General features: G+C 65.7%; 1 protein-coding gene across 2 annotated transcripts in view; it reads right to left on the minus strand.

The window, feature by feature from the left end:
- The window catches only part of LOC117653872 (nuclear hormone receptor FTZ-F1), a 96666-nt gene that overhangs the window by 52391 nt on the left and 18711 nt on the right, over window positions 1-25564 (minus strand). The window contains exon 2 of one of the 2 annotated variants that reach the window (XM_034399853.1): window positions 3583-3678. The exons of the other annotated variant lie outside the window; for it this stretch is intronic. Within the exon in view, the coding sequence (XP_034255744.1) occupies window positions 3583-3678 (96 nt within the window). The remainder of the gene's footprint in view (window positions 1-3582; window positions 3679-25564) is intronic. 2 annotated transcript variants of the gene reach the window in all.

Consider the following 25564-nt stretch of genomic DNA (forward strand, 5'->3'; position numbering starts at 1 on the left):
TATTTTTCGGCAGAAATATCCAAATTAATAAACAACGACAAGAACAACAAAGACGAAAACCCTTGGCCCCGCCCCCAGCCACCCCACCCCCCACCCGAGAGCAGCGCGCACCCCGGCAGCCTCGGGCAGCGCGAAGGGAGGGGGAGGGGGTTGTTTGCGGTGCACTAGCTCGAGTGCCTGCTCCACCTGCTCCTTGACCCGGCCGCGCCCTGCCCGTCGCCCCGCCGCCCCGCCGTCGCGCTGCCCATTTTCTGCTCCACTTGGCAGTGTAGCAGCCTCGGCTCGGCCACTCGGCGGCGATTCATGAGGAAATGCGCCTTGCCTTCCGAAAGGTTTCAAAACGGACAAAACGACGTCGGCCCACGGCGGGCTGGCCGGGCCAGGGAGAAGGAGAGGGCGTAGCCGAGAAAGGGCTTCCCTCGCCTCGATCCCCCCCCTCCCCCCTCCCCCATGCGTCACGGATCGTAATAAAGCGTTACTAAGGCGAGTGGACGCCACCGGTATAATGGCGTCCGCATCACTCCACCACACAGTAACGCCGCCACACTGTAACGCCGCCACGCCGTGACGCCGTGACGAGCGGCGCCACACTGTGGCCTGGTGCGACGCGGCACCACGGCCCGGCCGCCCCGACTTCGAAATCGCGCGACAAACGGAAAGATACCCACCGCGCGGCAAGATTCTGGGACTCTATGGGCGGTTCGGAGAGGCGATGCAGCGGCGGCAGCACCGTCGACGTCCTCGACGCGTCGCTGTCGCCTCTCTTCCAGTGCACCGCTTGTCTAATCTCGCCGCGCGTCACCGCCCCACTTGCATTATTGCCACCCATTGAGTAGGGCGATGTGGGTTCGGTGGTTCGATACCCCGCCGCGCCGCGGGCGATAAGCTTTTTGGCGCTGTCATACAGTCTGTCATACGGCCTGTCATGCCGCACCGCCGGCCGGCCGGAGCGAAAGTGTCGCATTACACGCGCGGCTCCGGAGCCCGGCCGGCTTGGGTGGCACGGCGTGGCGTGGCGTGGCGCTGCACTGTAGGTACGTATACGAGCGCGACGGACGGTGACGCAAGTTTATAGATTTGAGCCGAGTTCCACCACTCTGATGACACGGGTGCCCGATGGAGCCCGGCGGTGCCCGTGGTGCCCATGGTGGCCGACGATGGGTACCAGGGCTACCCGGGCCACTTTCACTCTCCACCCCAAAGCCCTGCGCCGAGCGCGCCGTGCGGTCGGAGGGCATTCTTTCCCATGTGTCATGCCGACCAGGCCGGCCAGGCCAGCCGGGAGTACACTGTCAAGCTGTCAGAGCGAGCGCTTGTGAGTGTGTGTGTGCCCACGGTCTAGCTCGCGACGACGGGCATCGTGGGCAGGCCGTCCCGGATGAAGCACGCTGATTCAGTAGCCGTTGCGCTGTCTCTCTCGCGCGCAAACGTGATGCCCTGTGAGTGCGAGAGAGACAGAGCGACTGTGTGCGGGACTGCCTGCCCACAAGGCGCGCGCCTCCCCCATGACCACCCCGTCGACGAAGTCGCTCTCATTGTTCACTGGGCGGGCTTTCACGCAGCACAGCCGCCCGGTGCCCCGAAAGTGCGTTAGTTCGCACCGCGGGCAGCAAAGTGTGACACACTTCGCTTGGGGCGTGTATGGTTACGCCCATGTGGCGAAAGCCTCTTGGCCGGGTCGGCTGATACAAACTCTCTTTCTGCCGCATGCGAAAACCGACCGGCCGTCCGGAATACGCCCGCTTCGCCGCCGAACTGCAGTTGGATAGTTCTAAAAGCGATGCCAACAGCCAAACCAACGGACGGACGGACAAACCTAAAACCAACTGACTGAGGTGGGGCAGTTGCTCGACCGTCCTAATCTCGCCCAGCACTTCGTGCAGGACTTCCTCCGGGACCATCCGGTCCGGGAAAGACTATCCAGGGATCCAGGGCCGCCCCTTTCACTCCGCGACCTTGTAGTTGCGGTGAAACAAGAAACAAAAACACCAAAAAACTCGGTTAGTCTCTTCTTTTTGTTTCCGTCAAGGCCGCGGCGGCGCGGCGAGCCTGCGCGCGGATTGCGGCTGCGTCCGTCATTTCACCGCTCTGTCTCTCTCGCTCCCGCACGGAGCGCCCCATGCGTGCGAGAGAGACAGCGCGACACGGCGTGGGCGGGACGAGCTCGGCGACGAGCCCATTTGCATCCCAAAGTTGGCCACACTGCCACTTTGTCTGGCGGCGCCGCGGGGCCTGCACTGTGACTGCATGCCCACTGGCATGCCCACTGGCCGTTGGCCGGCCGGCGACAAGCACGCCGATTACGCCAGAGGCCGGCGGCACCGCGGACACGTTCGGCACGCCGGCCGAATTCGGACCGGCACGGCACGGCGGACTCCCACCGGAATACACGGCGCTCAATGGGACAATCGAAAGCCTTCCCCGCCCCCCGCCCGGCCCCTCGCAGTGAGACGAGTTCAAGTGCCACGGGACGGGGCGACGGCTGCAGCAGGTGCACTGCGCATAACCAACGACCCAGCGGACCGCGCTCACCGCGTTGTTCGTTGTTGCCGCGCTTGCCCGGGGCAGAGGGCGTGGCCGCGTGGCCGCGTGGCGGGGTTTACATTTTGCAAGAGCGGCCGCCGGCCCTACGCAACGCGCCGGCCGGACTAAGGCCCGGCCCAGCCCGCCCAGCCCGCCTGCCGGATGACACCGTCCGTCCGGGGCACGGCGGGCACGGCGCGGGGCAGCGCGGTCCCTCTCGCACACCGACGGGACGCCACCGCGGTCCACGAGTGCGAGAGAGACACTCGCACTCGGCATCAGAGAGCCAGCAGGCCACCCGGACACCCCCGCCCCGTGGGCCCGTGGGCACGTCGCCGACAGGCAACGCAACACCGTCTGGAAGCCGCCGGCTGGCTGCGGAGCGTGGACAAGCTGCCCGTCATCCCGGACCGCGTTTTGTTTCCCCGAAAGAGAGCCTGGGTCGGGCTTGAACCCGGGGCCCTTCCGTGCGCCGCATTGGCCCGCGCTGGCCCTTGGGGCACGCAGCAGCAGCACGCAGGTCGGGGGGAGTTCCCTGCCCGCTGATGAATCATTCATCCCCGGCGTCGTGAGCGCCATGCTAAAGGTCTGCGTCGCTCTGTCTCTCTCGCGCTCGTGGGCGTTCCACGGCGTTCCGCGGCGTCCCGCGCGGGGGTGCGAGAGAGACAGCGCGCGGAGCACGAATGTTGTTCAGCTTGCTGCCCTCTTGCGGCCGAATCAGGCGCCAGCCATGCGCCCGCGCCGTGACGTTCGAAGTTCGAACTGCGATCTGGAAATGTCGAGACGCCGGGACGCCAAATGTGCCGGGACGCCAAATGTGAGCGAGGGCGCGAGCGGCGAGAGCGTTGCACTGCGGGCAGCGCGCACTTACAGCGTAATGACACAAAACATGCCACATTACCCCGCGGGCGATGGGAACGGTGTGTGCTTGGGAAAGGGCGGATGGGGCGGCGCGCAGCGCAGTGGGTATCGCATTCGCCTTTGGGGAGGCAGGTCGCGGGTTCGAATCCCCCCAAAGGGAGCGTCGCTAAGCTGTAAGCGGCAAGCCAGGAGCCTTACCGGAGTCCACAATGAGCTCCAGGACGCGGTCGTCCCCGAGGTCCACGTCGACGTCCGCCAGGTCGCCCTGGTCGTGCTCGGCCTGGCTGTGGTCGCCTGCAACAAACACAGAGGGTCACGTCCGTGGAAACCCTCGTGATGCTGGCGGTGGTCGCGGAGGCCACGGCGGCGCACCCCGGCGCCCACAGGGGCGCCACCACGGCACCAACCAGGGTGCACGACGCACACGCAGGGCGGCGCACCGCGCGCACCGCAGCCCAAAAGCGCAGCGAACCGCACGCGCACAAACCGCAGTGGCGAGGCGCCGTTGCGACACCTTGTCGGCCCGCGCACTCATTCCGAGAGTCGTTTGCGTCGCTCTGTCTCTCTCGCACTCACGGACGCCCGGTAAATCATGCATTTCGATTGGTTGTTTCGATCGCGTCCCTCTCGTCAAGTCACTTCCAGTCAATCTCAGTCACTCCCAGTCACTCCCAGTCACGATGTCCGTCAATAATTAGCGACGTGATGACACGCGCGATGACACGGCACGCAACGCCGGCCGAGGGGCCACACGCGTTGCACAACCCGGGCCGCCCCGCCCCGCCCCCCGCGAGGCGACGACGCGCCCGAACCGCGCCAGACGCGCGCTGTTTTAATTGGCAGCCCTCGTCACCTCGCCTCCATTGGCGGACCGGGTCGGGCAACCTTGTTGCGGTACATGTAGTTTGCCTAAGCCACACACCGCGGGGCGGGGCGGCGCGGGCATGCCGGCCAGTTCATTAGGTTCCAGTTTGAGCGCGGATTGGAAATAGCCTTTACACGACCATTTCTTTCTCGCGCGCCCCTGGAGTGGCACTGATGGCTTCTCGTGGGCGCGCGACAGAGACGGGCCGACGACGCCCGGATCGGAGACCAGCCCTCCCCGACGAAACTTGGCCGGGCGGTCCCCGCGGGCCGTGCACAGTGGCGCGGGGGCGGGGGCTATCGCGCGCACTGACTGCGAGCCCCGCGGGGGGTGCTGAGAGGAAGGGAGGGGGCGACCCTATCCGAACATTTACTGGAAATAGTTCAAGGACCAAGCAGCAGTAGTGGCAGTACTAGTGGACACGAGTTCCCACATGCTGGCCGCTAGCTGCCGACACACACACACACACACACACGCCGCGCCCACCGCGCCTTGCTTCTCCGCGCAGCTAGTTGTTTATGGTGGCAATACAAAGTGATGCCACATTGTTCTGGCGCTGGGTCGTGAGACACGCCCGCCGCCCCGCCCCGCCCCGCCCCGCCCCGCCACGTCATGCCGATCCGAGTTGACTATGGCCCGAAGCGCCGCCATTTGTAAACGCCATTGATCAAGTGGCCGCTATGCACATGAGCCGTTGCACATGCACGCGCGAACACACACACACACACACTCACAAACACACACACACACACACACACACACACACACGCAAAAATAGCGTTAGATCGCGTCCAAAGCGAACGGCAAAGGGTCGGTGCGCCTGTAAGTGAGCCGAACGAAGCGAGAGTGTCCTCGGCGTGTCAAAGGATAAGGTTTGCCCCCGGTCGTCTGGTCGTTTTCCAGTTGTTGGACTCCGTGGTGCCGGCCGTGGTGCGGCGCTGCTGGCGCTGCGGGCGCGGCGGCGCGCCGTCCTTGACTCGTATTCCCCAACGGTGCGGCACGCCGCAGCGGGCTGGGGCGGCCGGGGCGGCCGGGGCGGGGAAGGCACCTGGACAAAGTATCTAAAGGGGGACTGGCTGCGAGGGCTGTCTCAGCGTGCCGAGGCCCGACTGCATGCACCATTGTCAATGGCCCGCCCGACCCTTCTCAAGACGAGCCTGACACAGGTCCGACCAATCGGCTCTACTTCGGCTCCGGTTCGGGCGTCTTCGGGTCCGACCGCTCCAGGCAGCCGCCGACCGCGTGGCCGAAGGAGCCTCCGAAGGCGAGACAGGCGACCCCGAAGACGCCTTCGGGTCGGACCATCTATCCATCTATCTGGCGGCGGCGTGGATGGCACATTTATGGTAGGGTCGACCCTCCGAGGCTTGCCTCGCTGAAACACAACCAAACCTTACCGCGCTTCCAGTCCCCCTTTAGATAATTTGTCCAGGGGAAGGCACGCCGCGGAGCCGCAGACTCCAGCCACTCCAGGCTCGCTACACTGCCGCACGTCAAGTCTCGAATCGGACACTCCGGCCAGACACTGCCGGACACAACTGTCAGACTTGAATTCACCCTCAATCAGACTCTGACTTAAGCCTTCAGAGCACTGCCGGACACAACTGTCAGACTTGAATTCACCCTCAATCAGACTCTGACTGAAGCCTTCAGAGCACTGCCGGACTCCAGTTGGAATGCAGCGAGGACTTGCGCCCACACTGCCACACTCGTAGTTTGTTCTTCTCAAAGCACAGCGACCCGAGTCTCGAACCAAAGTGCGGTGCGCGTTGCGCTTGCCGGCCAGGCCAGCCAGCCAGGCGGGCAGACGGGGCGCTTCTCCAAATGTATGTAAAATAACGTTCATCTCGCGCTGAAAGCTGTAAGCACCCCATGAACCACGCTCCAGCGCACGGCGCGGCACGACACGGCGTGGCACGACACGGCACGGCCAGGGCACGGTGCGGCACGGCACGGTGCGGCACGACTGCTCCTCATTATCATACAACCCCCAAGGTCGACCGAGCGGCGCGGCGAGGCACCGTGGGAGATTTCAAAGCGACGCCGCGAGCCGCGACGCGCCCTGGCCGTGCTCGAACCCTTTTCCCCCCTCCCCCTTCCCCCTGGCGCTCAAAATGCAATTACAAATTGCAAAGCGGCGCCACCTTTACATCGGGGCACCGATGGGGCGCCGCCTGGGCTGAAGCGGGGGGCGATTATGCAGCCATCAGGTGATTGGTGCGTTTTGTTGTTGTTGTTGTTGTTGTTGTTGTTGTTTTGTTAATGATGATGATGTTGATGACGATGATGTTATAGCTGACATTCGCTGGTGTTGAGTTACTTTTCTAGCTCTCCGAAATATTCGTAGATATTCATTCTCTGTTTCTTCATTTTCTCAAAATGAACACCGTCGTCTCGGGTACCTCCTCTCGCCTGCCCCCCTGGGTACTGGGTACCCCGCGCAACCGGTGCGCCGTCTCGGCCGCCGTGCCGGTGATCATTTGTCTTCATTTCGCCCCGGTGGAGCTGGCTGGCCGCCTGGCTGGCCGGCCCGACAGACACCTCAACATCAACGCCACGTTTTTCGACACAGCGTCGCGTTTCGGGGCGGGCTGGGCTGGCTGACCGGGCCGGCCGCTTGTCCGGGCCGGCCTGCTGGCGCTGCCTTTGCTCTGCCTTCCCCTGGATCTGGAAGGCGCGGCCGGTGGGGGCGGCGATGACGGGGACGCGGGGGGAGCAACAATACCCGTATCTGGCCCACATCTCGCCAGATCTGACGAGCGCCCCACTCCTTCAAGGCCACGGCGCTGTCGGGCCTCCGCTTCCAACAGTGAGCGTGCAGCGTTCCAGGCGGGCTCCAGGCGGGCTCCAGGTTGGACTGAGATTCAATCCCCTCCCCCTTCCCCCCGTCAAAGTGAGTGCATTGAATAGGAACGGCCCCGGCGCTGGAACCTGCCAGACCCTCCTGGAGTCCGCTGAACATCTCCGGAGCGTTCCGCGAGCGTTTCCCAAGGTCACGATGAGGCCGGCGATGAACAAACGTGCGGCGGTGACGAAACGGGCGAAAGGCCGAGAGGGGCGGCACGAAACGGCCAAACGGCGGCGGAGATGGAGAGATGACGAGATGATGATGAAGACCGAGGCGAAGAGGAGAGCGAGGAGAGAGAGGAGAGAGGAGAGGCGGCCAGTCGACGCTGGCAGCCAGCCTGCAGTGATGTGGCAATGGCGCGCCCCGCCTGGCCCCGCCGAGGGCAGCGAAGCGCGGCGCTGCGTTTAGTACGCACGGAATACGATCCGTTTGATTGGGTGAGGTGAGGGGGGGAGGGGGGAGGCACGGGCTAGCGCCCCCGCCCCCCACCACGCGACAACAATGCGAGCCGCGCGGCCTCGCCGAAGCGACAAATGAATGCAAACCAATGAGATTTTGGCGCGCAGCACTGCGCAGCACGCACTTCCCTCGGCCCTCCGCGCGCTCCGCGCTCCGCGCCCTCGGTGCTCGGTGCATATGCATTGCACCAGGCGGCCAGGCGTAAGCGTTGCCGGGCGGCCTATCATGACATGAGCAGCGCGGCGCCATGATCGCACCGGCTCCATGACTCCATGGCGGGCTGGCTGGCCCGGCTCGCCACGGCCCGGTCGGCCACCGCCACGCCGCGCCACGCCGCGGGATGAAATCTCCTCCCCCCTCCTCTCCCGCGCCCCGCCGCGCCCCCACCGCGCCTGTACGCTCTGTGAGCAAGTGGCACAAGGTGAGAGAAATCGCCTGAGGCAACGAGAGGCCCCACCGAGCCCCCCCGCCCCCTGCCCCGGTGCCCCCCACCACGGCGGGCCGACGGGCCGCACGGCACCCCGCAGCCCCGCGGCCCCGCAGCTGCAGCAGGAGCACACAAGGTCTCTGACAAGTTTATGTGCGCTTATGCAATCCCGGGCTGGAGAGGATGATGATACTCTGGGAGTGGGGCGCGCACCGCACCGCGGCCGTGCACCGGGGGGTTGGTGGCGGCGACCTGGCCGTCGACGCTTCTCGGGTGTGGCCGACGGAGACTTGCACGCGCGGCGCATCCTGGCGGTGCAGCGAGTGCATCGCGCAGCGCGTCCCAGGCCAAGCTGGCCGCGGTCCTGGCGGTGCAGCGAGTGCATCGCGCACGCGTCCCAGGCCAAGCTGGCCGCGGTCCTGGCGGGGCGCGACGAGGCCTCCAAGTCCCGGGCGCGGCGGCACGACGACGAAGGCACGACGCGCGGGATGAAAAACTAATTGGCACCTGCCACACTGTCGGCGGGGAAGGGTCCGCGGGTTAATGCAACACTCATGGCGGCCCTGCGACATGTCAACACGCGCATTCGCATTCGCGCAACGAGGCGGCCCGGGGCTTCGCCTTCGGGAGCTCTCGCGCTGAGCCGTCGCTTCTTCGCACCTCGCCGTCGGCCGGGCCGCGGTTTGCCTGGTTGCCGCCCACGCGGCGGGAATCCCCAATCCCAGCGGAGAGATCCGAAAGCCACCCCGCCACCCCGCACTGCAGTGAGACGGCCTCTTCGGGGGCCGCGGCGGCCGCTTTGGGTTCGGTCGAACCAGTCCAACCACCGGGTTGCGGCGATGACGTGAGCTTCTTCGCTCAAAGGGAGGGCCCCCGAGCTCAGCGGCGCCGTTGGGTGGGCAGCCCCGCGCACAGGCTGGGCAGGCTTGCGGACGGATTGCCAATGTGTCCTGGAACAGGATCAATGCAGGTCCGGCCTGCCCGCGGAATCAAAGCCAAACGCAAAGCGAGTGCGTGGCACGGCCGCGGTGAATCAGACGCCGCTGGTGGGGGCGGCAATCCCCTCCCCCCTCCCCTTTTCCTTTGCGGTCAGACGCCTCTCTTGTGAGTCCGAGCGTCGCTCTACACTCCGCTCTGCATCGCTGCGCTTGAAAGCCCCCCCCCCCCCCGCCGCGCTCGCAGGTTGTGCAATGTTTCGCACGAAAGGGGGAGGGGGGCGGCGGGTCCCCCCCGCGCCATGCAGCAGGATGACCCCTGCCCCCTCCCCCCTTTTTCTCCCCGCGTCGGAATGATTGCTGATCCTCGGACTGTTCGGGGCCCGAGAGGTGTTGCTCATATTAGCACTTGGCGAACGAAATAAAACCCCGCCGAGACGGCCGGGGCAGCCGCGGGCTGATGCCGACTGCGTCACCCTTTCTCTGTCGCACTCGCGGGGAGAGGGAGAGAGAGACTCTCGAGGATCAGCCTGCACATTGGAGCGCGACGGCGTGGCCCCCGTGGCCCCGCGAGGTAGTTAGTGACGCTGCTAACGGTGTAGCGTTATCTCTGCACAGCCAGGCAAGGCACAGCAAGGCACAGCCCACGCCGGTCCAGCCGGTGTAGCGTTACAGGCGATTCGATCCGCCTCCGCGGGCCGCGGGGCGAAGGCAGTACGGGGCGAAGGCAGGGCGCCGAGCGAGCAGGGCGCCAAGCCGAATCCGCCAACGAGCCGTGCCGTGTTACTCCCACAAATTTTCCCATTTCGAAGGCTTGTGAAACGATACGCTGTTGGAGCGGGACGCATGGCGGTGACGACGATGACGACGATGACGATGGTGCTGACGGCCATGATGATGATGCTGACGATGATGTGCGAAGCCGAGCCTCTTTGCGTGTGCCCATCTGCCCCCCGCTGGGCGACGCCATGGCGACGCCGACAAAGTCGCTCCTCCGCCGGGGGAGGGGCGCGAACCACGAACCACGAACCCTCCACTCGGTGGTCATTATGTTTACAGCGCCGGTGCGTCATTCTCACTATGACACTCCCGAACCGACTTGTGGCCTGTTCACTCCGCATCGTTTTTGGCCCGTCCGTGTGTTCGTGCGTGCGTGTGCGTGCGTGGTGTGGAACGCAAAGGTCAGCGATTGCGTTACTGCGTGACCGCAGCATCGGGTCGAGTCTGCCTGGGATTACCAACCGTGTGTGTGTTTGTGAGCGTGTGTCGGTGTGCGTGCGTCCGCGCGCGCGTGATCGCGTGTGTGTGTTCGAACGCTTCGCAATATCGGCGTTTTCGGCCGAGCTTCTGCCCTGCCCCGCGCCTGTTCTTGTTGTTTTTTCAGTTGACGGTAAGACACCGTTTTTGGCGGCGTTGTTTTTCCTTTTTTCGCGGGTCCTTTTTTTTCTCCGTCCCCTTCTCCATTCGCTTCGTTTTCCGAGCATGATGGAAGAGACGACCGGAGTGCGACGGCGCGGTGGAGGGGCGTGGGGGGCGTGGAGGGGGCAGCGTTGCGCACTCGGCGGCGAACCTTGACACACTGAGAGAGGCAGCATGGCGGCGCGGCGTGGCGGCAGGTACCGAGCAAGCACTCTCACTCTCGATTCAGCGCCCCCCCCCTTTCCCCCCGGCCCCTCTTCCATTCCTTCTCTGCCATTTTCTCCGCGTCCTCCTTGTCCTCCTCGTCCTCCGCCGCGTTTGGAAAGACTTCTGTCCTCGTCGCCTCGTCGGCCGGCGAGCCGTGTTGAAACCCGGGCGAGCGAGCGAGCGAGACGGCGACGCTTTTCGAGCGCGGCCCGCCGAGTACAACGCTTACAGTGTCCGTCCCAGCGGCCCAGCGGCCCTGCGGCCGGCCACAGCCCGCTACTCCCACGACGCAGGCCCGGTGGCAAATCGCCCGCCGAAACGAAAGCAAAAACCAAAAAACCCAAATGGCACGCACAGGACCGCGGGGGGCCTTCCCCGGCGAGCCGCAAGCGCACGACCCGGCGCCCCAATTGCAAAACAAACCCTCGACGAACACCCAAACCCAGCGCAGCGGGCGGCAGCGGGCACGAGTAAGGTGTAAGGCGGCCTTGGCGTGGCCAGGAGTCGCGCAGCCCAGCCCAGCCCAGCCCAGCCCGGCCAAGCCCGGCCCAGCCAAGCCCGGGCCGGAGCGGGCCGGCAGTTTCCCAATGACAAGATCGAGCCGAGTGTCGAGTAAAGCCCCGGCCGCCTCCCCTCCCCTCCTCTCCCCTCCCCTCCCCTCCCCTCCCCGGCTGGTTGGAGCGCCTGGAGCGGCTGGAGCGGAGCGCGGCGGCGCGGCCGGGCACGCGGACGAGGAGCGCCGTGCAGGTAGGCAAGCCGCTGGGCCGGCGAGCGGAGCGCGGTGCTAGCACCCCAGGGGCTCCGCTCCGACTCCAACGGCCCGACTCGACCACGCGGAGCCACGCCGGCCAACGAGACTGCTCCGAAACGAGGTGCAAACACTGAGCCACGTGTACACTGCGCGTCAAATGGAGAAATTGGTTGGGCACATGGCTGATGTTTCCGATTTGCCGTGCTTGAAGTGGTTCCCCCTGGCTGGCTGCATCAACCCTCCGGGGATTCCAATCCGGCGGCAAAAGAAGGCTGTGCTTTCGTCACTCCGTCTCTCTCAGGCCAAGGGGCGCTCCGGAGGGCGCTAGAGAGACAGCGCGACGAAGCGCAGTTCGGCATCACTCCGGAGGCCGACGCGCACGTCTCGCTCGCCGTGCCGCTCCCGGCGCCAGCCTCAAGGACGCCGTCGTCCTGGGCCGCGCCACGCCGCGCCACGCCGCACCGCGGGACCTTTTTGCCCCGCCGCGTCGTGGCGGACAGATCCGATTAAGCCCCTCATTTTCTTGAGTACGGCACGACGCGCGGCAACGGCGGCACGGCGCAAAGCGGCAAGAGCAGAACGGAGGAGAAGGAGAGGAGGATGGGAGAAATAAGGCGCCGGCCGGTTCATTATGATGTGCTTTCTTCTATCAGCCTCTCTCTCTAGGAAATGTCTTTGAAAAATCGTGTTTTGGGCCGACTTTAAGCAGCCACTGCGTCTAATCCGAGGCGGTATTTCGTCCTCCCTCAACGGGCAATTGGTCTTTGGGCCTTCCTTTAGCATGCCTTTGTTACGGAGTGCGATTATCTGCCTTAGTTTGGGAGCAGTATTGCCGCAAAGTTGATCAAAACGTTCACAAATGTCTTTGAAAAATCGTGTTTTGGGCCGACTTTAAGCAGCCACTGCGTCTAATCCGAGGCGGTATTTCGTCCTCCCTCAACGGGCAATTGGTCTTTGGACCTTCCTTTAGCATGCGTTTGTTACGGAGTGCGATTATCTGACTTAGTTTGGGAGCAGTATTGCCGCAAAGTTGATCAATACACGATTTTTCAGACATTTGTGACCGTTTTGATCAACTTTGCGGCAATACTGCTCCCAAACCAAGGCAGATAATCGCACTCCGTAACAAAGGCATGCTAAAGAAAGGTCTAAAGACCAATTGCCCATTGAGGGAGGACGAAATACCGCCTCGGATCAGACGCAGTGGATGCCTAAAGTCGGCCCAAAACACGATTTTTCAAAGACATTTGTGACCGTTTTGATCAACTTAAAAGTTGTTCCCGCCAGTGCTCGGCGTGTGGGCCAGCTGTGAAACCGCCGCCACCCCAAGCGACCCCTCGAAATTTTTTCGCGACCCCATCGGGGGTCGCGACTTCAAGGTTGAGAACCGCTGGCCTATACTCTACATGGCTCCGCCGCCACCGCCACCACAGCAGCGTCGCCGTGCGGGCCGCGCCGAGCCGGCTATACTACACTCGGCGATTTTGGATTTAGATTAGTCTAAATGCCCCTGGATGTTTACGAAAGAGGTGCCCGCCCGTGGTGTATACTGCGGCCGAGGCGCACCAACACTCACACACACTCTCCTAAATACTCTCTCTCTCTCTCTCTCTCTCTTCTCTTTCTCTCTCACACACATAAACACACTCGCACGCACACACACAGGTCTACATTTACTACTCCAAACGCGACAACGCGCAATCAGCACCACTGCTGTGAATGGGCCAAGCCACGCATACGCGCGCGCGCGCGCACACACACACTCGGACTGAGTAGGAGAGAGTGCGAAATATTAATCATGCCGGTGGCGTCAAGTGCAGCAGCTGCTCGTCGCTGATTGGCCATTCCGCAGGCCCTCCACGTGGCGCTCCACGTTGTCCAGGCCGCCGTCCAGGCTCGTTGCGATTCGCCTCGCAACACTCGCGACTCTAATTAGCGCTGTTCTTATTGGCCTATTGGGCGGCGGCTGCATCGAACGGCGCGGAGGCGGGGCGGGGTGGGGCGAGGCGGGGCGGGGCGGGGCGGGGCGGGCCAAGTCTCGGATTTGGTTGTGGGCCTCCGGCGCGGTGGTGCAACACGCCGTCGACGGCGAGGCGCGGCGCGGCGAAGGGGGTCGCTGGGATTCGGAGGCCACGAGGCCGAACGCAATTTTGTCCGCGGCTGGTCGTCGCCGTCCCCAGCCTGCAGGCCCTGCAGCACTATGCAACTGGAGCCGGCCGGGCCGAGGATCGCAGCCCATCGCAACGCAGCGAGTCCCGCCGGCCTGCCCGGCCTGCCCCTGCACTCCGCCGGCAGCCGCCGTCCGGTTCCAAAAAGGTCCTTCGGGGGCCTGGCCTGGTCCGGCGGCCCGGCCCGCTTCGTCAGACTGTACTCCGGTTTCGCAACCGACGGGGGCAGCGTCTGCAGCGACGCAGCGACGCACGACGGCCAGGCCGCATTAGTGGATCCGATGATGCCTTCGGGTCGCGGAGTCGGGGGCTGTGCAGGCATCCGCTGGAACTGCGTCCTGGACGTCCTGGAGACGAACTTACTTCACGCTCAGCTCGGTCTCGTGTCTCTCGAACAACGTGACTCGAACAGCCAAGAAGTTCAAAATTTGAACAAAGTGTTGAAATCCGATTTCTGTCTTCATTGAGCACTTTGCTTTTCTGTCCATGATAGACCGCATTGCAGCAAAGAACCAAAGAGGATGATTTTAAACTGTGCCGTCACGAGTACTTTTACCCATCACGTCCAGAAAAATGGTAAGATTATGATGGCAAAGGAAACGAAGAAAACGCGAAATGAATGCAATGAAGGCGACCTTTGCCACCAAAATGCCGCGACCACGACAACACGGCGTGGCGCCCGGGCGCGCCCGTTTGCTTAAGAGTGCGTTAATGCAACGTTCGTTAGGCTAGGGCTGCCAAAGCTCGTCGCGGCGTCCCGACTAGAGCTGTGCAAGCCACTTCGCGCCGCGCCGAGTCGAGCCGAGCCACCACGCCGCTAATGTGGGTCAGGCCATGACGTCATTTCGCGTCGGGCCCGAGCCGCGCCGAGCCGAGCCGCGTCGAGTTGAGCCGAGCCGAGCCGAGCCGCGTCGAGCCGAAACGAGTCGGGCTTCTGACGCAATCGCTGTAACAGCAGCCATTGTATACTGCCGCTGCCGCGGCTGCAGCTGCAACGTTCCCCGGCGCGGCTGCTGCAGCGGCTGCAGCTGCCGCCAGATCGCGGCGGAGGCGATATAGTGCTGTGAGAACGTGTGCACGGGCGGCGCGCGCACGACCCACTCGTCGTCGGCGAGATGCACGCCGTGCAGCGGATCGATTCCGATTCACCTGCGGCGTGCCCTGCATGGCGTGGCGCGGCGCGGCCTATCTTATCACGCGGCAGCCGGCCGCCGCGGCCCCGGCGCGCACGTCGCCGTCCTGGCGTCCTGACCCCGCCAAGGCACCGCCGTGCCGCCGTGCCGCCGTCCGTCCGACACACGTCACGCGTCGCGAAAACGCAACGCAAGCGACGCGGCGACGCGGGGAGGGGATCGAAAAGTGTGTCTAGTGTAGTAGGCAAGTAGGTCAGGGCCAACCAATGTGGGACGACCTTGGCGGCCCCACGCTGCGCGTGGCGCGGCGCGGCCTGGCGCGACGAGGCGCGCGGTGCGGACCATGCGGAGCGTTTTGCAGCGTTACGCGGCAAAACGGCGCGTTGGTCGAGGCGGCGGCGTCGCGGTGCAGCAGCACCACGGCGACCACCACGGCGGCGACCACCACGGCGGAGACCCGCGGCCCGCGGCCGATAACGGCGGCCCTTGGCGTTGCCGCGCGTTGCCTGGCATCGCCTGGCGTTGGCCTAGGTCAGCGTCGGCGCGCCCGCGGGTCGGGCCGGCGGAACGCAGCGGAACGCAGCGGAACGAGGAGAGGCAAGGCATGCAGGTGGCGGCGCGAGGCGCGAGGCGCGAGTCCGCGAGGTGAGGCACCGCGGCACCGGGCACGCGCGGCGTGTTGACGGAAGAGAAAAAGGCTGCACGATCAAAGCCTTCTTCGTGGCGTGCACCGCGCCGTGCCCGCCGCGTCAGAGACCGTCACGTCGTGGCCGTCGTCGGCCAGCTGACGGAGCAGCTTACGGCACGGTCAGCTCGCGTCAGCTTTGGGCCGCGTGTGTCGGCGTCAGGCCGGCGTCAGCGCGTCAGCGTCACCGTCGCTCCCTGCCCAATTTCGACGGCGCCCTTCAGGCCGCCGCCCCGCCCCAGCGACGTGCCCCCGGGGCCCCGGGGGGTCTAGAGGTCTATAATATAATCCGGGCCCCTCACGGAGCGCCCCCGGGCCCCGGGGAGGACGCGCGTCGCCGCCAGCACCACCGGCCCGTCGGGGCCAGGACACCATGCCCGCCCCCGGCGCCCCCGACGCGCTGTACGCTGTAACGCTGTACGCTCAGCCCCGGGCAACGCGCCTGTCGACACGGTGGGGGCGGCGAGGGGCGGCGGGGCGCGCCAATATTTGCTGTCGGCCTTTTCGCGGGGCGCTAGTTATTCCTGGACTTGCCTCGCAACGGCCAAACCGCACCAAACGCACCACGCTTATTGTCTAAACAGTTTGGCCGCCGAAAGGAGGGGGGGGGGAGGAGCGGCCGGCACAACAATGTCGTAATATACAACATCCCTCGCTAATACATCTCACCGCAACCGGTGCGCAAACACAGACGCAGCAAAACACACGCACACACGCACAGCCGTTACTCGTCTGCTCGAGTTTGGGTTGAGGCGGCAGAGAAAGCGAGTGGGACGGACGCGTTGCATTGTGTGCGGAGACAAACACACACACACCACACACACACACACACACACACACACACACACGCAGAGACAGTCACGCTCACACACACACATGCACACACACAGACGCGCGCGCTGAGTGGGCGATAACTTCCCCCACAAGCGGCGCGACATGTAGGCCAGTGTCAGGTATTCGGAAGCGGACGGACTGCGAGACGGACTGGTGCACTGCAGGCGTGCGCGGCAGCAGGGCCGACCCGGCAGACACGGCAGCGCGGCGGGACGGCCTACCCAGCACGGCGCCCCGCCTGCAGCAACCGGCACGCAAACACGGCGCCCGTCGCTCCGTCTCTCTCGCACCCTTACGGGCAGCCCCATGGGTGCGAGAGAGACGGAGCAACGACAAGGCGCCGGCCAGGTAATTTTCCGGCGGCGCCGCTGCTTGTTGATTCGGATGCGAGAGGCCCCGGCCCCCTTCGGCTCCCTTCGGCCGGTCGGGCGGCCAGCCCGGGGGGGACCTTTATCAGCCCCAGGAGCCCCCGGAGCGCGGCGCGCCGCCTCGGGCTCAAGGCTCAAGGCCACAGCAACCAGGCCGGAACCGCGCGGCTAGGGCCGAGAGGGCCGAGAGCAAGCAGCGCACACTTCTGCCGTCCGGAGTCCGGAGCGAGAACTTCGGATCCGTTCTTGGCTGGAACTCCTGGCTGCAAGCCCCGACACCCACCATGGAGTGGAGCAGCACGGGGGAGGCGCGTACCTGCAACACACAAAAATAAATCAGTCCGGACGCACAAAAAAAAAGACAGCTGGCGGGGCGGAGTTTCGAACCCCCGACCCACACCACCGAAACGCACCCACTTGACGAGCACGGCTACACAGCCGCTGTCACAGTGGAACGGGTGACAGAGCGGCAGGTGTTGCGCAAGCCACTGTTCCCACGGCCGCCGATAAAACAAGTCCATCTCCGCACGCGGCTGCGGGCGGCTGCGGTAGGCTGCGGCAGAGGCCCCGCCGCCGAGCCAAGCCGAGCCAAGCGCAGTGTTTTTGGACGATGCGCTTGATGTAGGTCAGTGTGCCACGCCGCCAGCCCGGCGGCCCGGCCGACGGGGCAGGGGTGCGATAAAGAGAAAAAGACAGCCTGCTGCCAGTGTGTGAGTGCGAGTGAGCGCGCGCGCCGAGAGCGCGCGGCATAAAAGTTAAATAAAAATGATTAACCGTTTAACAATCAGTGAGAAAGTCGGCCAAGGCCATGCTATCTGTGTCGGTCGAGCCGTCAAGCAGCGCGCCGCTCATCGCGCCCGATTACCCGTCCAATCGGCGTGATTTCGAACCAGCGGCCGGCGCGGCCGGCGCGGCCAGCGTGCTTTGATTGGACTTGCTTTGCCGGGAACACGCAGCCCGCCGAGTCGAAGCGGTGCGCGGGGTGACTTAGGCCGCGAAGCGGCGCGCAAAACGCGCACCAAAAGCAGGAGAGCGGGCATGACAGAAAGGGACAGAAAGGGGAGAGGAAAGGAGCGAAAAAACAGATTTGCATAGAGAAGAGAGAGAGAGAAAGAGGGACTACGGCGGGTTCCCGCCAGTGACGATGACCTTGGACTCATTCGACAGAGCAGCCGCAACGCGTCGGCAAGGAGCGCGGTGGAGGGGGAAGGGGCGGGGGGTGGACAATGCCGGTGGCATGCAAAAACAGGCCCATTTCCCCGCCGAAAAGAAAAGACGCCGCACGCCGCCGCGGGGCCTGGGTTCGAACCCCGGCCGGGGCGCGGCGGCGCGAGGCGCGAGGCGCGCGGGACTGACTTGGCAGGAGGAACGCCGCGCCGAGCCGCACGACTTTTGTGTGTCAAGGTTGGCTGCAGCGCGGAGCGCGGCCGGCACGGTGCAGCGCCGGCACGGCGTCGCGGGCCTTACGTCCACACTGCAAGTACCATGGCGGTGGATATCCTGGCAGTGCGACGCGCGGCGCCACAACGGGGCGCGGCTTGGACAGGACCGGGACCAGCGGGGCCATCTGCAGCGCGGTCCATTTGGGCGCGCCTGGCCCACCGCGCCCGCCAGGCCCGCCAGGCCCGCCAGGCCCGCCAGGCCCGCCCAGCCGGACCCGGTTCCAACGCACACTCACACACACGCACACACACACGCGCGTGACGCCATATGTCACGGGCCGCGAACAATGGTGCGCCCCTCCTTTCCCAATGCCGGTGTGTGGCGCGGTGGCGCGGTGGGGGGCCGAAAGCAGCCGAAAGCAGCCGCAAGCGGTACCGACCACCAGGTACCGACCAAGCGGGCCAACGGGAAAAACCGAGGCAGCTCCACCGGCCCCCTCGCCCGCCACCCGCCAATTTCACCCAATTTCAAATTTACAGAGATGGCGGCGGTCGCGTCGTCGCCGCGATGCGCTCCAAATGCGAGGCGCGCGCTGCAGCCTTTCGCGCGCCACCCTCGGCCCCTCGGCCTGTATTTTTAGATCTTGTTATTCGCCATATTTAGCACCCCTTCCCCCTGCCCCTCCCCCGCCGGCCTTTTGGCTGCCTGGCCGCTTGGCGGGAACAGGAATGGCCGCGGGGAGAGGGAGAGAGGGAGAGAGGGAGAGAGGGGGGCTGGCGACCCTGACACCGTTCCTCGGGTGCAGGCAGCCAGGCAGGCAGCCAGGCAGGCAGCCAGGCAGGCAGCCAGGCAGGCAGCCACTTCCACTGCCCCTCTGTCTTGCGACGCTACAAAACATTTCCACAGCCTTTACTCACGGACTAGAACAAGTCGCAGAAAAAAGGCAGAAAAATATCGCGGAGGGATACCCCTCAATAATAAACTGGCACAAAAAGGAGCGGCACAACGGCGGCCAGCGAGAAGAATGGAAGAGAACGAGGCGACGCCGTAAGGATTCCATTTGGCCCAGTGAGAACACTGCACGCAGGTGCCTCCAGTAAAAAGTAACCCGACCCAATTTTTGCAATTTACGTTTGTTTACGATGACGAAATCGTGGCAGTGGCGTTGTTCGCTCCGCCACTGCTTTGCCCCAACCACGGCACTGCAGTAAAGCATCGGCCCGACCTGGGCTAGAAGTCGCGGCGTGGCGGCCGGGCCCAGCGACGCACCTCACCTATGCGCCTCGCCACGCGCCTCTACATCCGTCAATACGGTGGGGGCATGATGGCGGGGCGGGGCGGGGCGGGGCAGGGCGGGGCGGCGATGCGCGCAGCTGGATGTGGGCGAAACCGAAAGTGGACGGATGGGGTAACCGTGTGTTTTCACTTTCTTTGGGCGATCCGTCTGGGCCTCGGCTGCCTCGGCCGCCTCGCCGGACTGGAGGGGGAGCGGCGGGGCGTTTCGCAGGTCGGCGCGGCGGGCGTGGCGCAGCGGCGCTGCCAGACGGACGTCCCCGTCCCCGTCCCCGTCCCCGTCCCCGTCCCCGTCCCCGTCCCCGTCCCCTCCGCCTGCCCCCTCTTCCTCTCCGTCCCAGGCCCACGGCGAGGCGGGTCCCGTGGTCCCGTGGGATGGCCGCTGGAAGCGTATGCCTGCACGGCCTGCACGGCCTGCACGGCGCACCGCGACGCGACCGAGCCGCCGAAACAGTTCGATATTGCGCGCCTCTCTCGGCGCCGCCCGCCTTTTTCACGCACATTGTTGCCGCCCTTGCGCAACCGCAAACACGCGGCATTATCGGCGGAAGGGCGGATGCCACTTTCCAAAAACCCAACGACGCCGGGCCTCCAGGACGAAGGGCCGCCAAGGGCCCCGCCCCCGCCCTCCCCGCGCCGCCAGCAGGTCGTCGCTCCGTCTCTCTCGCTCTCGTCGGGCGTCGCGGGGGTGCGAGAGAGACGGAGCGGCCCGACCCGCTGGCCGGCGTCGCGGCGTCGTCCGGCACAATGTCACGGCGGCCACCTCGCATGCAAAGAAGGCGAAGGGCCGAGCGACGCGGGGCGGGGCGGAGCAGGCCGTCGAGGGGCTAGCAGTGTGGCGGTGAGGCCGGCCGCGCGCAGCCCCGCACGCCGATAACAGAGCCGGCTGACGCGCTGCCCGACGCGCTGAGGCGCTGAAGCGGGGGTGCGCAGGCTGGTGCGCGCGATAGAGACGGAAAGTAGTGCCACTGTCAGTAGGGAAGTGGGTTAGCGGGTCACCGGCCCGCCCCGGCCCGCCCCGGCCCGCCACCACTCTCGCTCTCGAGCATCACACGCGTCATCTCCGTCGCACCTTCCCTATCAGTCGAGCGCTCTGTCTCTGCCTACGCTATCTCCCCCCCCCCTTCCCCTTTTCCACCACACACACACACACACATCCGGCAAAGTGGGTCACGTATGGGGACAAGGTCGGCTGCAGCTGCACACGGTGTGAGTGTGTGTGTATGTGTGCGTGAGTGCCACCTGCAGAATGCCAAATGCAGCCGGTCCTCCAGTCAGCCCCATTCGCTGCCGGGGAGAATGAGCCCCCCTGGGCCCCCCTGGGCCCCACCAGCGTACCGGTACTACCAGTGCAGGCGCAGGGTGGACGGCGCGCAAAACAAATGACAAAGGCCTGCGAACACAACGGCTTAGTTTCCGTTGCCAAAAACAAAAACAACACACACACACACACACACACACACACACACACTCACACACGGCGCTTGCGCCACGCACATCGGCGCCGCGGCAGCCTTGCGGGCCAGGCCAGACTGCGGAGGAAATCGCCCATAAATGAAAATAAATGTATTTTTTAACGGGCGCCCCGGGGAGGATATCTTGGCGTTGCGTCGGCCTGCCTGCCTGGCGGCCTGCATTGCATGCGAGGGCATTGTAACACTTGATACCGCCGCGTCGCCGCGACGGCCATCCTCCGCTGCAGGCGCCTTGCTGTGCCGTGCCGCGCCGTGCCCCGCCACGCCGCGGATTGACTGATGGACCTTGACACACTTCGTCGCCTGCCGAATGATCTGCTTTCGCGAATGCAGCAGAGATCCGCGCGCTGCCGAACGACGACTTCATCGTCCTCATCGCCGTGGTGCCGAGTCCAGCAGCAGTCCGCCGGCAGTGAATTAGCGCCGCCAGGATGGCGATGACGGCGGCAGTCGCCGCGCGTGCGAGTGAGAAAATCCGAGAGGGTTGCGGGGCCGCGCGGCGGGGAGGGGTGGGGGTGCTTCGACGGCCCGACATTGACCCACATCTTTCCCGATCATTTATAGAGGGCCCCTATAACTGCGCAGCCAGGCCCGCCAGGCACCGAGCGCCGCCCCCGCGCCGCTCGGCGCCGCCCCCGCGCCGCCCCCGCGCCGCCCCCGCCGCCCCCATCTGCACCCCTTCGGCCCTTCGGCGGGCGCGCGGCCCCGCGGGGCCGCAGGGCCAGGCCTGCAGGCACGTGGCATCGCAGGGGAGGGGGAGGGTGGCTGGTGTGCCCAACACTGTTCGGGCCTATGATAGCCGCGAAAGCAGGTCGCAGGGGCTGGGGGCGGGTGGCCGGGGGTGGGAGGGGCGGCCGGGGGCGGCCGGGGGCGGTTGGCGCGCGGCTCGTGGCAGGATGCGCCGTGGCGAGTGCGGACTGCGGGACGACTGCGCACTGCGGGAGTCGCTTTCAAACGTTCGTCAAACATTCCCGCCAAGTTGGCCTCGCGCAGCGCGCAGCCAGCGCAGCGCCTGCTCCAATTTCGGGCTGTGAATAACTAAACAATTATTCCATTCCCACAGGGCGGCCCACAGCCCCACCCCCGGGCCGCTGGCGTTCGACTGGCGTGTTGATGAGGCCGGGGTGCCCTGGGACTCACCCTGGGCCTCGCCCTGCGCCCCCCGGGGGCCTAGGGCCTAAAGGGCCTGGGGGCCACGGCGGCGTCGCCAGCACCGCCCGCGGTCCGGATCCACTGTCCTCTAATCGAGCGTCTGCAAACCACTTCTACATGCGAGCATCCCCTGTCCGCTCTACGCTCTGCCGCTCTGCTCACGCGCCGCCGAAATTGGATTCTCGGAATCCAGAGGCTGGGAGGCGGCCGCGAGGCCGGGCAGCCGGGCCCACGACGACCGCCACCCCCTTCCCCTCCCCCCTTCCCCCGCCCCCCCCCCCGGAGCGGCTACTTTTCAAGGACGGGTCCAGCCTTGAGTGGCGGACAGAGGGTGGCGCCGCGCCGCGCCCTCCGGACTTTTATTCGCTGCCTCCTCAAAGACCCTCAAGACCCTCTTGCTCCGCTACGACGCAATGGGACACGACGGCGACTGCCAAAAACGCGGCGGCCACGGGGCGCTGCGTGCGGGGCCACTGCAATGCGACAATGCCAGGCGCGCTGCGTGGGGAAGAGCTGGAAGGGTGGAAGGCTTGGCCACACTCGACTTGAAGTGGCGAAGGACCAACAATGATGGCCCGCCTTTCGGCGCCGCACTAAACTCGCGGCCAAAGGCAGGCAAAGGCGGGCGAAGGGCCGCCAGGGACGCGGAACCGCGCGGAAGGGAAGGCAGGAAGGCAGCGAGCCCTTAGCAACAGGCCCGGCCCAGGGCCCCGCGCCCCGCCCAGCGCGCATGCCCCGGCCCCACCCCGCGAGCCCAGCCAGCCCAGCCAGCCCAGCCCCGGCCAGCCGACCTCTGCGTGTCCTTGTGTCCCTCCACAGCCCGCCCCGGCCCGGCTCCATGGCCCTGGCGCCCTGGCCCAGCCCCGCCCCGCCCGGCCTTCCAAATTCTTCCCATAGTCCGGCATAGGCCGCCATAGGCAGCGAGCGAAATAATAGTTGTGTGAGTGTGTGTTCGCGGCAAGCCGTACAAGGAGCCGAGCTGGGGCGGGGCTGGAAGCTGGAGCTGGAGCGTGGTCCACGTACACACACACACACTCACACACATTCGCACGACACACAAACACGCCCACACCAGCACACGCGCGAGAGGGAGAACAAGGTTGTTCCATTTTTCCCTTCGCGGAAAAGGCCCCATCCCCGGCCGCGCGTCGACAGTTTCGGTGTAGTGTGTTTGAATGTATGTATGTATGCATAGGTGTGTGCATGTGCGAGTGTGTCGGTGTGGAAGGGGAGAGCGTCCGGAGCCGCCGCGACACGCTCTCCGCGTGGCGCTTTGAAAGCCTAAAGCTCGCGGAAGCTCGCGAAAGCGGCCCTAACTCCACTGGCATCCCCTCCGCTGCCGAAATGCCCGACAGGCCGACAGGGCCGACACCAGCAGGCTTGATTCCGAACGGCGCTCCCCTTCGTCGCTCCGTCTCTCTCGCATCCGAACGGGACGCCGCAAGCGTGCGAGAGAGACGGAGCGACGAAGCGAAGGAACTGTTCGGAATGCAGCCAGACACATTTCAACATTTCACGCGTCAACGAGGAAAAGCGCGAGCACGAACAAAGGCGCTGCGGCTGTCCAGCGGTTTTCGTGGGGGGGGGCGGAGGAGGGACCTACATTCAAGGCACGAACCGGCTCATCCCGGCGCTGCCCCTCCATACTACTTTGCGGACCAGCCCCGTCCCCCTCCCCCACCCCACACTCGGGCCAGCCCCAACCCCTCCGCCGCGCCGCACAAGAAGTAGTCACCTACCCTCGCGCCGTGCCGGCGTGCCGTGCCGCCACACTGCACTGCGCCCCGCGGCCCCTCTCGGTAACAACTTCGGCGGCCCTCTGCCCCTCCACCCACTAAGCAGCGCGCCCTTCGTACGTTATTCATGCCGAGCTTGCCGGGAAGAGAACCCGAGGGATTTCGGTTAATCCAAGTTCAACTTATCTCAAACAAGCAGGCCGGCGCGGCGCCCGCGGCAGTCGGTGTGGTGAACGCGGTGAACGCGGTGGAGCAGTGCAGTGGAGCCGAAGGAGGATAACGTGTTGGAGCAGCCATTAGGCAAGGGATGCTGATGAATCCCGACGACGGCGGTTCAGCCCCGGCTCTGGCATCCTGCACGCCAGCAGGGGGGGCTTGGTGGCGGTGGCACTCCGCGGGCCGTGGGGACGGCGTGTCCGGGAGCCGGGGCCGCAAGTTCGCTCCATTCCAGCTGCCCGGCCCGGCCAGCCCGGCCAGCCCGGCCAGCCCGGCCACCCCAAGGTCGCCAGATAAATTCGCCAGAAACAAAGTCCGCGCCACTCCGGCACTTCTTGGCTTACTTCTTGTTCCCCAGCGACGCCGCCGCGCGGCCGCCACCTCGGCGGGGAGCACGCGGCCGCCTCATATCAATTTCGCGAGTATTCCTTCTCCTCTTTTTGGCCGCCGTCGTCGTGACCCACTTGACAATGCAATCCATTTGCCTCCCAGACAGCAGCGCCCTCGCCAACCGCAATTTAAATTGCCGGCACGAGCGGCTCGGGGGCGGGGCGGGGCGGGGCGCACCCTGCACGCCATGGCCCGCACCCCTCGCGGGCCTGCAACCCTGTTGGCGCCCCTCGCCGCCCCACTTGGCGTGACCTACTTGAGGGAGTAAACCTACCCCAAGGCGCGGCGAGGCGAGGCACAATGAGAACACACCCGCTCGAGCCGCCCCCGCCGCCCCCACTGGCCCCACCCCCGGCCGCTCCAGACGCCACCGGATACACGTATTTTTACCGCCACTCGTCGGGGCGGCCCGGGCGGCCCGCCGGCCACGCCCGGGGCTCTGACAGCCCGTCCGACGCACGCCATTCCGAGCTCAAACAATAGCCGCCCGGAGCACGGCCCCTCCAAGGGCCCCTCCAAGGGCCCCTCCAAGGGCCCCTCGGCCCCCGGGGCTTCCAGCGAAGGACGCGGCGCGGCGTCTCCAAACACCCCAAACGTGATACATTCCACCCTTCAGGCCTCCGGGCCTTCGGGGCTCGGCCACGGGGCCAGCCAGGCAGCCCTGTCAAACAACGGGGCCTCCAAGCACGCCTAGCACGGACAGCTGGCATTCAAGGACACAGGCCTGGAAGTGGCGCCTAGCCTCGCGCCGAGCCTCGCGCCGAGCCTTAGGGCCGCTGCTCGCTGCCGCTCCCTGGGATCGAACCGCCCCCATCCCCCCCCCCCCCCCCGCTCGCTGCCCCGCCCCCACCCCCGCCCTCCTTCCGCGCCGCCCCCACGGCCTTCCGCCACCACTCTCACTCTCTAACCAGCTGGGTGCGATCAATACCGCGGTTTGGGGGCGGCGCGTCCGCGTGCCTACTGCCCCCGCCCCGCCCCCGCCCCCGGGCCCTTCGGGGGGCGGCATGACGTGGCGAGCCGGCCGAGGGTGGCCCCGTGGGCCCTTGCGGTAGGCAGGCCGAGGGCAGGGCCAAGGGCCAAGCCTACCCTAACTGACCCAGGCGGGGCGGCGGGGGCGGCGGGGGTGGCGGGGGCGGCGGAGGGGCGGCGCGGCCAGGCCGAGCTGGCGTCGCCGCGCACCCCGCATTTTGCTGGGCAGCTGCAGCCTGCGGGGGAAGCGACGACAACGCTGTGCCTATTTTACATGCATTTATATGTACATGTTTAATACTCTCTGAAATAAAATAAAAGTGTGTGGGACACGTCGAGTGAGCGTGGCGAGCGGACACAGGGATCGAAACGCTGCGCCGAGTAGGTCCGCTAGCGGAGCTCCCCGCCCACGAATTAACGCGAAATTAATTAAGTCCACTTTGGCGGAGGAAAGGCGGAGCGCCAGG

Source organism: Thrips palmi, unplaced genomic scaffold (assembly GCF_012932325.1).
Source record: "Thrips palmi isolate BJ-2018 unplaced genomic scaffold, TpBJ-2018v1 HiC_scaffold_8, whole genome shotgun sequence".
Classification (NCBI taxonomy): domain Eukaryota; kingdom Metazoa; phylum Arthropoda; class Insecta; order Thysanoptera; family Thripidae; genus Thrips; species Thrips palmi.